The 15,438-nt window shown below is 34.2% G+C and overlaps 3 protein-coding genes across 3 annotated transcripts; 1 reads left to right on the top strand and 2 right to left on the bottom strand.

Moving 5' to 3' along the window:
* Positions 1 to 532: 532 nt before the first annotated feature.
* HELRODRAFT_160150 (hypothetical protein) lies at positions 533 to 5,786 on the bottom strand (the record flags this gene model as incomplete). The annotated part of the gene is made up of 5 exons (XM_009017155.1): positions 533 to 616; positions 1,558 to 1,652; positions 1,769 to 1,884; positions 2,117 to 2,335; positions 5,494 to 5,786. 5 exons carry the CDS (start codon positions 5,784 to 5,786, stop codon positions 533 to 535), a joined length of 807 nt encoding a protein of 268 aa, XP_009015403.1.
* Positions 5,787 to 6,859: 1,073 nt separating this feature from the next.
* Positions 6,860 to 7,501, bottom strand: HELRODRAFT_64161 (hypothetical protein; the record flags this gene model as incomplete). The annotated part of the gene is made up of 2 exons (XM_009017154.1): positions 6,860 to 7,019; positions 7,278 to 7,501. Coding segments are annotated over 2 exons (384 nt in total), but the record flags the coding sequence as incomplete, so codon positions are not given.
* A 6,032-nt stretch (positions 7,502 to 13,533) lies between these two features.
* Positions 13,534 to 14,427, top strand: HELRODRAFT_160148 (hypothetical protein; the record flags this gene model as incomplete). The annotated part of the gene is made up of 3 exons (XM_009017153.1): positions 13,534 to 13,895; positions 13,976 to 14,214; positions 14,294 to 14,427. The coding sequence occupies 3 exons, from the start codon at positions 13,534 to 13,536 to the stop codon at positions 14,425 to 14,427; spliced, it is 735 nt and encodes a 244-aa protein (XP_009015401.1).
* Positions 14,428 to 15,438: the final 1,011 nt, after the last annotated feature.

Raw genomic sequence — 15,438 nt, 5'->3', positions numbered from 1 at the left:
ATTAAACATACCAAATTTCTTCTTAACTATAATTTAAAAATATTTGATCATCAGGGGCACAACCACAACATATCAATTTGAACACCGAAGATGGTATAGGAATACCGAAAAAAGCTTTTCTGTTTTATCATGCATAAAACAAACAAAAATTTTGGTTTTGAACTAAAGAAACTTGAAAATAATTTTCTGACAGTCTTAATCCAATATATATATATATATATATATATATATATATATATATATATATATATATATATATATATATTCCAATTTTTTAACTAGACAAACCATGTTATCAATTATTATTCCTCTTTCACACTGTATAAATCTTTCATTATCTAAAGGTGTTTTTCGCACAGTATAAATCTTTTATTACTTAAAATTGTTAGTCTAATTTTATTCAATAATTGTACCACGGGTATCACCCCGCCTTCAATTCGTCGACACTAAAAACAAAGTATCAAATGGTCATAAAATATTCTGCCAAAGTATTGCTGGAGGTTAATTCCAGAAAACATCGTGCGTCAGTTGTTTATTTAGAAATTCCATCTGACAACCTAGGTATCTGCAGAACGTTATAGGTTTTGGTAATTTGGTTGGCCTTAGGGTGGGCCTTCTGAATGTTAGGTCAGTTGTGGGTAAGAGTGTAGAAATCGCGGCGACAACTATTGATTGCAGACTGGAGTATTGATGGAAACATGGCATCATTCAAATGATGATATTGCGCTTTCGTTGTGTATTTCCTCATCATTTCTCAGCATCGATGCTCCGCGTACACAGAGGCCTCGCGGTAAGAGGTTCAGAGGAGAATTTGAATAACTCAGATAACTCAAATCGAATGTTTTTTCAAAGCAGCACCAAATTTTGATCATGGGTGACCAGCATTTCATGTAAATCATATTAATGACTTTTATGTAAGTAAAGTTGTTGATGGTCAAACGCATAGGGACGGTAATACACTTGACATCTAACGACAACTAATTGTCGAACTATTTCTAATCTTTTGGTTTTATCTAAGATGATTAACGTGTTGTTTCTAAGCAACTGTCAAGTCACATAAAAGTTTAATTTAATAATAGTGCACCAGCATGGTTTATAAACAAAATTATTCTACGGAAACTGCCTTGATCGATGCCTTAATTGTTTGCATCTGTGAACGCTCACATTTTATCATTGTCAGCCTTTTTGAATATTAGCGTGACTTTCGACTGCGTTGTTTAGCCTTTGTTAGTTGATAAACGTAAACATTGCTTTGGTAATTATGCATTGGTAGCCTAACATCGATATTAAAATGGTGACTTATTTAATAGTTTTCTATATTTATAGCAAAGACAAGTCAAAACTAATATTTCATGCATTTTACAAGAACAAAACATAAAACAGATAAAAAAAAGAAAACTTTTTGAAACAACTAATAAAATTAATGCTACATGTCAACCTAACGTGAGCAACAAATAAAATAAAAATTGAACAGCTCATGTGAAAAAACAGTTTTCAACTATGATCAGCATATTAAATATAATACAGACTGGTGAAACAATAGCCACATATATTTACCTTCTTTCCGAGGATCGCTACCTGTAATCTGTGGTACTGCACACAAACTTTGTTCCGTTTTCTTAAATAAGCTTGAACCATTTTTGTTGAAAATCCTAATATTTAAAAAAAATTTAGATCAAATACACAAATGTATATAAAAAAATGTTTATAAATTTCAAGTAAATTATGTTGAAAAATAATAAAGTGATTAACGAATTTTGTTTGATACCATTTTTTGCCATTTCAGTCAGTTTGACATCACTAAACTCAATGCCTTCTAACAACAACATTTCCAAGTTGAAGAGATCACAGAGACCTTCAGGAAGATCCTTCAATGCTGGATTGCTATGTTTGTAGTGATTTACTTTAATAAATTATTTGATTAAAACATAAACTATTTTAGTAAAAGGTTAAATATTATTTTGCATAAAATTATATAAATGAGAGAAACCCAATAGAAAGGACTAGGAGAATTACTGCGATGACATAATTATAATTAATAAAACAATAATGATGAAAAAATTAAAATGGATAAAAGATGATAAAACTCCAGCACGATGACAAAGTTGCAACTAACTTGGACAGATCAATCCTCTTCAGTTCTTTCATTGTCGAGAGAGCTTCAGGAACACATGACAATGCATTACCACTAAGATCCAACTCCTGTAAACAATCAGCAAACAACAATGGTAGTTGCAGGTATAAATTTTTATAACTGTTGTCGGAGCTGAAAAAGTGATTTGAGGAACTATGATTCAGCTTCATCAACAGTTCTTTCTGGTTGGCAGACAGTGGCCTAAAATAGTTACAAGTCAATAGCTGTTCAATACAAATAATTGATAGCAATCAAGATTATATTGAACATGTTGCTTATAACAATATGTATTTCATTATTTAATTTTCCGCCTTTTTAGACCGGCTCATTTCAAACTTTTCTAATTTTTTTATAACTAGCTAAACAAATAATTTTTATGTTTCATCCAAAGTTTTAAACTACGCCATAAATAAATAAATATATCCAACTCGGAAAGCAGATCACCTTAATAAACTTTTATTATTGGATTTTAATTCAGTTTTCAACTTCTCAGCTTTCAATACTTCTTCATTGCGCAGACAAAACAGCAGAATTAATCTATTTTTTCCATAATCTCACAATTTTATTTGAGTTTATAAATTTTACCATCTTCCCGACGGTATTCAATAATTCGACGGGGTAGTTAAAGTTTTTCGGTCACATCATGCGAAAGGAAGGAATGGAAACTCTAACAATTTGGAAAAATTGCGGGAAGAAGAGACCGCGGTCGACAACGAATTACATTGAAGTCCTTGTGTCACTTGTTGAATATCTCCACATTTCAACTACTACAAAGTGTAAAAGATAGGATTTGTGTAGGTCGACGGTCGAAAATGTCCTGAAAGGATAAGGCACGAGAAAAAAAAAGACCATCTTCCCATTTTTTACCCAAAATTTTTTTTCAAATTTCAAGCAACAAAGTTTTAACGGGACACTTAAATCCAATTTACGCTGACATGGAACCAATTTACCAACACCATTTCATTTGTACAGAACCATTATTCAATTTTATGTTGCATAAAAAGACAAAGGTAAAATAATGATGAAATATGAAAAAAATTTAATCATTTTGTTTAACGAATAGCAAGTTGGTCTATCTAACCCTTAAAAAATTGAAACCAAACAAAACATAAAAAATGCATACACTGATGCTGGGTCAATTCCTAATTTGTTGCACGATAAATTCAAAACTTTCAATGAACCTGTTGACCATTCATTATGAGGAGGCAAAGCAATTATGTGGTTGTGCGACATATTCAATATCTCCAATACCTCTGTAAAGTTTATTTTAATACAATTGTAATGCTCATCAATTGCGAGCACTCCAATTATATCAAACAATTCAACAAATATTTTAAAAGTAAAAATCGTAAAAAGTATTGAAAACATATAAAAGTAAAACAAATTTTATTTGGAAAAAGCCTGAAGCTTCATAGCTTGTATGACAAAAGAAACCAAATAATTTAATTTGATGATTAGGATTAAATAAGAAATTAAACTATGTAAATTAATTCAACAGAAATAACAAGTAAACAAATACCAAAATAGATACAAACTAACCCATTGAGCAAATAGAAAAATGTATATGGTCGAGAAGATTGTTAGAAACATTAAATTCTGTTAAAGTTTTATTCCATCTGTTTTGAGATCCTAAATTCACATCCATCAACTTGTTTTTGGAAAGATCCAAATATTTCTAATTTAAAGTTTAATTTAAAATTTAAAGCAGGGGTAGTTATGCCATATATTGTGATGAAAATTCAAATCAAGATGAAAAAGTTCTTGAAAATAAAAAAAGAGTAACAAAAATAAGGACTGAACTTAAAAGCGTATAACTTTGTCACAACATTCTGTATTGTAGAAAAGATTTTTCAAAAGTTGATGCAACCAAAATAATTTTTGCTAAAATTCTGAAAAATTTGTACTATGGCAGTCTCTCTTAGCACCGTTGTAAAAATTGTATCTTAAAAATTAATCACCACGTCAAAAAACAATAAATTATATAAATTTTTTTAAACATGCTCTTTGCAACACACTTGATATATAAACTAATGACAATTTCTAGCAACATTACAAATACTGACAGTGATTCAAAAAAATTTTAATTTTAAATCAAACTTTTTTTTAAATCAGCTAAAGCATTGAGCATTCATTTCAGAATGAGTCTAATTCAGACAGAACCACATTCAAAGAAATAACAAAAGTGGAGTGCTAAGCATCCAGCGGGCTACGTTTTCTAGGTGGCATTTAAAATTAACACCTTTTCAACGTTTTATGTTTCAAAGAAATAAAAAAAAATTAAATTTTGCGCAAGAAATAACCACAAAATTAGGAAAGATATTTATATAATAAATTTTTGAACACGCGAAAACTTGGCATTATCTAATGGCATGATAATACTCAATAATATCAATAATACTCAATAATAATAATCAAATGCATCAATTTTCATAAAAATTATCAGAAAATTTAGTTTTCGGCTATTTATTTATCGTTAAATATATATTGATTAAATCAGTGTTCATTGAATCTTTCAAAGGTGTAGCTGACACATTTTATAAAATTTAAAATGCAAGGAATACTTTGTGAATAGTTCAGTTTAAAAGAATACGCATGCATATAATGAAGTTTTTGTAATAAATCGAACCAACCAGAGGACAGTTCCAAGAAAGAGTAAACTGTAAAATGTTGTTGTCATTAAGACATAACTTTGTTAGAAATGTACATTGCTGAAGTTGTGCCGGAATCTCACTCAAATCATTTGAGCTCATTAATAAGCTTTCTATCTTGGGACAACTCCATACATCTTTAATAATTTATATTACATACTTAATATTTTGTTTAAATCGGAAAATACAGATAACATAGGAAGCAAAAAATTTTAAATTATTATAAATAAATAAACAAACAATCAATTCAATCAATCAATCAATTAATCCTCGTTTATAATTTCCATCCGTTATGGGTCGGACTTTTTTATTCCATTCATCAGCTTCTGTCTCCAAGCCGAACTATCTACTGCGTCTGTCTCCTTGAGACCAAGTGCTTTCAAGTCCTCCTGTATGGTCTGCGTTCAGGACTTTTTTGGACGACCTCCCACATGGCCATTCAAATCACCCAACAACACCACAAATTCATCCAACCCCGCTTGCCCAATCTCGTCAGAAACATCATCATAAAACCTATCCTTCTCCTCTTCCTAATTTGTTACGGAGCATATCCTGATATTACCCTCACTATTACCTTTCCAAACACCATCACCACCACAATTACACCATTGCTTTTCCGCCTCACTTCCAAAACCTTCTCCACCAACTCTTCTCTTACCATCATCCCCCTTCCATCACAACTTATACCTTCCACCTTTAGCCCCCACAAACCTTGTACCTTCTCCCTTCCATCTGATCTCCTGTAATGCAGCCACGTCAACCATTCTCCTCTGCAACTCCTCCACCTTTTCCAAACTTCTTCCTGTCAACGTGCCTACATTCCAGGTACCAAACCTCCAATCCCTTGGTCTACAAGTAATCCTTCCATCCATAGCGCCTTGCACCGCCACACTATAGAGTGGGGTGCCAGTAGCTAGACCATCCACAGGGCCTTGCACCGCAACCCCATGGACTAGGTCTCCGGGGATACTTCGCACCCTCTTCTGCCGAATACTGAGGGCCATTGTTACTTTTGTCATCATAAATATTTTATTGGCTAATTTTTACGCAGGACGCCCTTCCTTACGCAACAACAGCTATAAGCGGTGGGCCTGGCCTTTGATGATCCAACATCACTCACAAGGCAGTGAGGGTCAGTTTAATGTCATAACTAGGACTATAAAACAAATAAAACAGGAAAATAAAACAAAAACATAAATAAAAAAAAACAGGTCCGTCCAAAACATTATAAATCTTATTAATAAATAAATAAAATAAAGCTTAAACGGTATAATGAAAGTTATATAAACAAACACCAAAATAGATTAGTCAGGCAATCAGGTGCTCAAATCATAAAAATTGTTATAAACTTGTGAAAAATTAAATAATTATAATTCCAATTTATTATTGTCTTTCCTTAATGATTTTAAAGAAATAAGTTCAAGGAAACTGGCCTTCTTCTTTAAACTTTATTGATCTGCCTATAGGCAGGTTTGTGGTCTTCACCTTTCTGGTACCCAATATTTCTATTCAACTCAGTTTTTTTCTTTCCGCTTCAAGAATTGATATCACCTATTGTCTTCGAGACCATCCACGAAGAAACATTTTCTTTTGCCCTTTGGTTTCTTCTATTTGGTTTTCCTTTCAATTATGTTTTTGTCACGAATTATATGACCTATTCTTATCTTCTCTCTGGTTCCTATTTTCACACCAGGACCGACCTTGTCTCACCAATATTTATAATACTTCCTCATTACTATGATGCATCGTCCAACTAACTTTCCACATCTTTCGCCAGGTCTTCTCTTATCAAAAGGTCTTTAGATAAAATTTTCCTGGACCTATTACATTGATAATGACTGATAATTTTTGTGCAATGATTGATCCCACTCTTTAAACGTAATTTTTAATAGAAAAGATTCATTACATTTTTGCATAAAATAATGTAACATAAGTTGAAAGCATGATTTGAAATAAACGATATAAGCTATGAGTAAAGGTTTTCATACTAGATCATAAATATAAAAATTATTGCACCCAAAAAATGTCTGCAAAATATTCATTATTAAATAAATAAACTACACAAAAACTAATATGGTTACATAAATATGATTTCATTATACATAATGTAACCTTTACTGGTAGAGAGAGATTGCAGACAATTGTGTGAAACGTTCAAATACTTGAGTTCTCTTAAGTAGAACAACTCAGCTGGCAAATAAATCATTTCATTGTGACTCAAATTTATAAACTCCAAACTGCAATTTTTTAATTATTGGTTAGGACAAATGTGCAGTACACGACACAATACAATGCAAGTGATAAATTAGCCTATTCTCGTGTTGACCAATAAGAAAATATGCATTTTATTATGTTAATAATAAAAACAGGACAATAGTTGTGAAATGTATTTCAAACCTATTGCAAAGATATTCAAAAGCAAGTAATTCTGGTATAATCATTGAATAATTATTATTAACAAGCAGATGCGTTATCTAACGAATAAAAACAAGGACCTCTGGCAAAGTATCGGAGTCGTTTCAGAGGGAGATGACAAACCATAAAGAAACGAATGCATGACAACAAATGACTTCAAGTTAATCATTTGCCATGGTATGTTGCTTGGAAGAATGTTCAAGTTATTGTAACTCAAGTCCAATTCGAGCAGCTGGTTTTGATAAGGAACTAACCATTCCTTTGAAATAGCACACAGAGAACAGTTTTGCCAATCGATAGAAATCTGAAAACAAATTTTTAAAAAAATTTTTTATTTTATCACTGATTTATGAAAACAGCAATGGGAGAACTTTATGAAAATCTAAAATACGTTGCTCGTTGTATTAAAAATAAAATCCGTTATACCAAATTGTAAAAAGTCATGTCTCCAGAGGCATCAGCTCTATTTTCAATCAATTTGTTGGCTATTTGCTGATTCTTAGACTTATGATTGTTGACAAATGTAAATTTTGTGGTCAAATAAAATAATATGCACTCCGGGTAGAGTTTTATTAACTGCTTCGTCAAAATACATCCATAATCAATAAATATTTGAATTAAATTGTCATTGTTGTCTGTATGTAAAATAAAAGAATGATTTATGAGAGTAAGGAGAACTAAGTTTTAAGATTTTTGGAATATTTTTAATTACAATCAAGAAAAATCTGTCTGATTGACAAACTACTAAAAAATGTATACAACTTCAGTTTATCAAAACAAATTGAACTCTTTAAAAACTCAAGTATTAAATGATGATTCATCAGGCACAGTTCTATAATTCATTAAAAAAAGAATAAGAAAAGTAAAAAATATAAATACTTTTCAGACAAACAGATATCAGTTCTTCAGATTTCAAATAATCACATAATTCGATTTTGTGAGTTAAAAGTTGGGAAAACATTTCAATACAACAATGCAATATGGAAGCACGACCTCCAAAGCAAGCCATTTTCAAAACATGTTTGCAGCAATCAATTTGTTTAAATATTTCTGCAACAGTAAGAATTAATAAAATTATTATCAAATAAAATTTTTGTTGTAAAAATTAACTTTCAAAATTCTTATAAAAAATGTGCAAATTAAATGAAAAGAAACCATACCATGAAAAATAATGAGAATAATGTTAATGGTATGAGAATTATACTAATTGTTAATGTTAACCTTTTCTTTGATCTATGAGCATTTTCAAAATGTCAACCCATCCTTCAGTGCATGTGCAGAGAAAACAGCATTTATGTCTAAAAAAATGCTTTTTCTCATAAAAATTATCGTGAGCCTCTACTTCATCTTTATTGGATATTAAAACAAATCCATCACTAGCCATCTCACAGTTGAAATCCCATGATGCTTCACATGGATTACACACACGTGCACCATTGTTCAAGAGGATATCAACAACTGACACAAACCCATGCTTGCATGAAAGGTACAACGCTGAACCCTAACAAATGCAAGTGTTATAAAATTAATAATAAATTTCAGTTGAAAAAAATTTGATTTGCAATTATGCAAAAAAAAGCATTATGCTTTTAAAGGAATTTATATAACTTCCAAACTATACAAACAATATTTAGTAAAAAATAAATTGTTATAAAAGTTCTAATGTTTATAATAATCAAATATCTACAACTATAAGCTTGTCTTCATTTCTAAATTTTAAACATTTTGCAATACTTGCTCATAATTTATTTGCAAATTTTTAACCCTAAACAAGGTTTTAGAAAGCTACATTCGACACCAATTTATCCTAATCAAATCCTTACAGTTACAAACTTACCTCAAAAAATCTGGCAGTCAGCCTGTTTGGCTCTTTAAAAAAGCGTTTAAAAGAAAGAAATCATAATTTTTGTGGTATATTTAAAAATTTGGAATAAATATTATGATATCATTTAATTCAGAATAAGTGAGCTAGTGTATCAGTTGCATGAGGTTAGCCAAGGATTTCACAGTTATGGATCCTAACACGGGCATTAAATAATAATACCCAAAAAACCGCAAAATAATAATCTAGGGCTTGTGAAATTTTCAGAATTTAATAAAAATATATATAAGAAAATTTGGTGAAAATTTTAATAAAATCTGAAGCTCAGTTAAGTTGGAAAAATTTTTTAATCTTAACACCAACAACCATAAAAACAATTTTTGTGAATAAAAGTTTAACTAAATCGTCTAGGGCCTATATAAAGTTCAGGGTTGATTAACAATGAATCCATGTGTAAATGGTGCAAATTTTATTAATTTCTGTTGCGCAAATTTTTTTAAAAGAATTTCATATTCTAGAGCAAACATGAATTTTACCATTTGTTAAAATGTTGTGATAATTACATAAGTCGGTAAGATGTGGTATCAATGTTTTTTAATAACAAAATATTATGGTATATGATGACGACAACATTGGACATCAGGGATCAATACTCGGCCCCCTGCTCTTCATCACGGTGATGGAAGAAATAACCAAACCGATACGCTCAGATAACATATGGAATGTGATATATGCAGATGATATTGTTTTTTCACCAATCGATCAATCAAAGAATCGGTCCTTCCCCCGGAAGTGCATCAAAGTCCATCCCAATAGGATTTGTTTCATTCAATAACTGATCAAAGTAATCTTTCTGCAAGATTATTATGATGACTTTATTTTTCTTTATGCATATGGCACCAACTATATCCAACTATATTTTCAGTCTTTTGGCCTGATTTGCTATTCGGTATCGTAACCGAATTTGTTCGCCTTTACTTTCAGACAGCCATACCTTGCATTGATTTTTTTTTTATTAGTCTTTATTATTGCAGCTCTGACATACGCAAAACCACTTACAATGTTACAGATATATATTATCTATATTTGCACGAGCTATCGCAACCTGACATTTCGCTTCTGTGTTTTTTGATCAGTATGTCTTTCGATCTTCATCAGTCTTCGTCTTCTGCCATTGTCTTTCTTACTGTAATAGCATTTTGCACCATCTCGTTCAGCCACCAAGTTTCGCTGTTCTACTGGCGTTTTGGTCCAGATTTTCCACATTCAACTGTTGCAGCGTTCACTAGGGTGTCCTGAAATAATTTCCAGGTTATGTCTACCTTTTCCAGACGATCCAGCTGTGCCGATACCAACTCTTCGAATTTCTCCCTGAACATGGTGTTCTTCAGTTTCAATGTCTTTATTCTAGTAGGCATTCGATTAGTCACAGGGCGTGATCCTTCCATGATCATATCGGCCACCAGCAATCGATGTTGAGGAATGCATGCTTCACCTGGAATGACTTTTGTATTCCTGAATAGTCGTTTGAGTTGTTGTCTGACGGCAACAAAGTCAATTTGTGTGCATGACATCCCACTTTTATATGTGATCAAATGTTCTGCCCTCTTCTTAAAATAAGTATTCAACAGGGAGAGTTCATGGCTTTCAATAAGTATTCAGAGACGCGGCCGATGACAACAAAACTCGAACAGCAGCTTCACAGAACTGACATGAAGATGATTCGTTGGATGCTGCATGTTAACCTAAGAGACCATATCCATACAACCAAAATCCTGAACCGATCGAGACTGTGCACGTTGAAGGATGTTGTTGAGCGATCTCCAGAGATCACGAGGATTACTTTTAGAGTTAAGCTCTTTTTTGATGAAGTCAAAAAAGACTTCTGATTTCTGGGTATAGGTCTGTTAAAACTCCCTGAAAATTGTCGAGAAAATCATTGAGAAAAGATTAACGTCAAGCATCACAATCGGATATTATCAATTTGGTTTCATAGCGGGGAAATCAACAAATGATGCAATTCGCAGATTTGGAAGAAATCATAAAGCCGATACACACTTGTGACATTTGGAATCTAATATATGCTGATGATATTGTTTTAACAGCCACGTCTGAACAGAATGCAGCACAGATGTTTGAAGATTGGAACACCAGACTCGCCGATCATGGATTCAAAGTCAACATCAGAAAAACCAAAGCAATGAACACAAGTGAAACCCATCCAATCCACAGCTATAAACGATGGCCCTGTTCAGTTTGTAAAGCTGGTGTAAGTAACAATTCAATCAAGTTTCAGCAGCGTAACCAGCGGTGTCAAAAACGTTGTTCAAAAATAATTGGTACTTTATTTAAAGTGTCCAATTTTGATTGTCCTGCTTGCATTATTCCACAACAACAAATTCGAAGCAGCAAAGTAGAGAAAGTCACATTGTTTCAATATCTAGAGGATGTTCTAGATTGTGCTGGAACAGCTTAAGCTGCGGTTCGAGCACGCATACGTGCAGCCTGTAATAAATGACATCTCCTTTTCTCTATATTGATGCGACTTGACATCCCACTACCACTACGATCAAGACTTTATAAATCTGTGATACGTCCGGTGTTATTATATGGTGCAGAGACATGGCCAATGACAACCAAACAGGAACAACAACTTCACCGAACCGATATGAAAACGCTCCAATGGATGCAATGAATTAGTCTGAAGGACCACATCAAATCTACCGAAATCCTGCATCGTGCTGGTTTAGATTATATCAATCAATCTTCGTTTAGCGTCTGGAGACCCAGTTCCCCGACCTAGGACGTTGTTTTCTTTGCCATCAATTTTTTGCGCCAAATTAGACGATCAGTTTTATCCATTTCATTTAAATTTAGAGCTTTCATGTCTTGCTCGATTGTTAGCGACCAGTACTTCTGTACTGGCTTGCGATTGGTTGTCTAACTGTGTGGAGACAATCTGTTGAAATTTTTCTCGATGAATATTGCTTTTCAGCTTCCACCTTTTGATTCTCTGAGGCATTTGTTTAGACTTATGTTGTGTCAGTACGATAACCAGGTCTGCCACAAGGAGTCTATGTTGGGCGACACATGATTCGCCAGGTATAACTTTGACATTTTTGAATAGCCTTCGGTGTTGTTGTTTGACAGCGAAGAAATCAATTTGCGTGGCTGATGATCTACTTTTGTATGTTATGAGATGTTCCAACTTCTTTCTAAAATATATGTTCAGTAAACAAAACCCGTGACTTTCAGCAAACTCAAGGATGCGGTTGCCATCTTCATTCCGTTCCCCATAGCCAAAACCGCCATGTACGTTGTCAAAACCATCTGTTTCCTCTCCAACGTGGCCATTGAGATCGCCTCCAATCAGGATTGTTTCAGATTTTGGTATTGTTGAGATGGTGTCAGAGAATGCAGTCCAGCAGTCATTTTTCATCTCTTCTGATTCGCCTGTCTGTGGTGCGTATGCAGAAAAATCAGTCATTGATTGATTTTCTAGGCTACTTCTTGGGCTAGTGGTTTTTTGACAAAAATTCCAACACCATTTTTGGCCGTCTTTTGGCCATTGAAGAATAGCTTATATTTTTCATTGTCTGAGTTGATTTGACAGACACCGCTCGATTTCCATCGGGTCTCCTGAAGGCAGCAGATGTCAATCCTTCTACGCTCAAGCATTTCTACGATTTCCATGCTGCGGCCAGTCAGTGATCCAACATTGAGCGTTCCAAGTCGAAGTACCATAGAGGGGCTATTCTGAATTTTTCTGCAACATCCCTCCGCTATTGCATACTTCCCAGTGATTCTTAGCACCCCTTGACCACTTAAGGCCTGCTTGGGACTAGGGGCCGTTGTTTTTATTTGTGATGGCATGGAAAAATTTTGGGGAGAATGACATCAGAAGCGCTAGCATCGCTGTGGATTGTTGAATAGATGATTTTTTTAAACGTTTCTTAAACATCCGTCGATCCATGCCGCTGAATCATTTCAGATCTGTTGGCAGTGCATTCCAAATTTGAGCTGACGACACAGAAAATCTTTTTTTTCCAAAGCGTGAAGATTTGTGCTTTGGGATCACGAGATCTCCATTATCAGAAGATCTTAATCTGTTTCTGTTTGTAACCTCGGATACTGGTTGGAGCTGTCATTCTGAAGGGAAACTTTTATACTGTACATTATTGCATTACAGTAATCAATTCTGCTGCAAATTTAACTACAAATAAGTGCCTTTGTTGACTCAACAGTCAGATATCGTCTGATTGACCTGATTTTATGAAACTGGTAAAAACATCGACGACAAAGTTTATTTACGTGACCATCCATTGATAGGTCAGAATCCAGTATAATTCCGAGATTAGTTACCGGAGATTTAAATTCATCTACAAAACTGAAACCATGCGATGTTCCCATCCACATATACTATGTTTTGTCAACGTTTAGCTTCAACTTATTTGATAGCATCCAATTTTCCACTGCGTTTATTGCGCCGGACACCATATCATTCACCCGACACGATGACTCGGGCCGACCAGATCCGTACGATTGGATATCATCAGCATAAAGGTAACAATGAAAACCTCTCTGATGACATCTGCAGTGTACATATGTGTGTAGCACATTGTGATTATCCGCTAGGGACTCTACTGCTTAAGTTAGCATACGATGCCTATCCATCTGAAATATTGAAGTGTGAACCAGGCAAGATATGCTGCACAATTAGTGGTTCAAGTGTGATCATGATCCTCCACAAAAAAATTAAAGGTCTGGAGCAACGACCTTCCCACGGTGGAGCCGATTGGACCAATTGCTGGCGTCAAGACCAACAGCCTCCAACAAACCGTTGCAACTTCCCCTCCCAACCTGGATGTCAAAGCGGGTTTTTGTCAACGGCATTTCTTACACTATCAGATCTACTCCTGATTTAACAACAACAGAGAGTCAAGCCATCATGATCAGGGTCAACGGGGAAGATATCAACATCGTTAACATCTACATCCCTCCACAATCCGTCTCTCCCTCCGGTTTCGCAGCTTCAATATCAACATTTCTAGATATACCAAACGTGGCTGTGTTAGGTGATATGAATGCACATGTTCCGCTCTGGTACTCAGGCCTGGAAGATTCACGAGGAGAAGCCCTGGCCTGGGAAATCGAAAACTCAGAATGTGGCACACTCAACACGGATACCCCAACCCGTTTGCCTACAACCGGTCAACCTTCATCATAGAGGTCTACATGGAAAATTTCCCGCAAATACCCGCGGGAAAACTGCAGGTTGGGAACAGAAGCTAGAGGGAAACTCGCGGGGCGGGAATGAAAAGCGAGGGAAAACCGCGGGGGGATATTTTTCGTGCGGGAAGTACCGCGGGACGGGAAAAATTTTAGAGGGAAAACCGCAGTTGACTTGACTTTGATAGCGAAGTTCCAAAAATGTTGAAAATTAATGAGAAACTTCATAGCTTGAACAGTACCACAATTGAAAAAGTTAGATTATTATTACTATGTTTAAAGTTAAGCAAGCTCACAGATGCATATGCATTACGCTAAATAATATTCATTGTGATAACACGAAAGGACACGTGACCAATTATATTAAGTGTTATGTGCAGGGCACATCACTATTTATTCTATTTCTTTTTGGGCGATAATTAATGTACAATGTGACTTTTACTGTGACATGCTTTTTAATTCGTTCAATTCGTTTCAATTCGTTTGGTTATAGAACGTTATATTTATTTTACGTAATAAATTAGTATACGTACATTACGCTTATTGTTTTCTATTTAGTTTGTGTTTCAACACTTCAAAACAGCAAAACACAACATTAAGTATGCAACTTGAATACAGAATCTGTCTTTTTACACAGATAAATACGTGATCAGCGAGTTCTATTTTCATTTTGTTTTTTTATTTCGACGACAACCTCGTGTTAGCAGTTTGGTAAATATGGACAAATCGGCAGTCAACAAGTTAATATCTTCCAAAAGTCAGCGAATAACGTATTTATTATCTCAATAGTCAAGGAGTGGTATAAAATTTACAAACAATTTACTGAAACACTAACATTAACCAGTATTTTTGTTTGTTTTTATAATAAAAATTGTACATAGAATGTACTACATAATACTCTGGCTATGGATACTTTATTGTCTTTGTTAATAATGATATAATTATTGAGAGAATGAGTGCGGGAAAATGAGGATTTGTGAGGGAATGAGTGCGGGTGAGGGAAGACTCGTGAGAGAATGGGTGTGGGCGAGGGAAGACTTGTGAGGGAATGAGTGTGGGTGAGGGAAGACTTGTGAGAGAATGGGTGCGGGTGAGGTAAATTCATTTTCAGGAGGGGCAGATGAGGGAATAAAAATGTGTTCCTGCGTAGACCTCTACTTCATCACCAAATATCTCCGTCACATCAAACA

This window comes from Helobdella robusta (genome assembly GCF_000326865.2).
Source record: "Helobdella robusta unplaced genomic scaffold HELROscaffold_2, whole genome shotgun sequence".
NCBI classification, from domain to species: domain Eukaryota; kingdom Metazoa; phylum Annelida; class Clitellata; order Rhynchobdellida; family Glossiphoniidae; genus Helobdella; species Helobdella robusta.
This window is presented reverse-complemented; position numbering and strand designations above follow the sequence as displayed.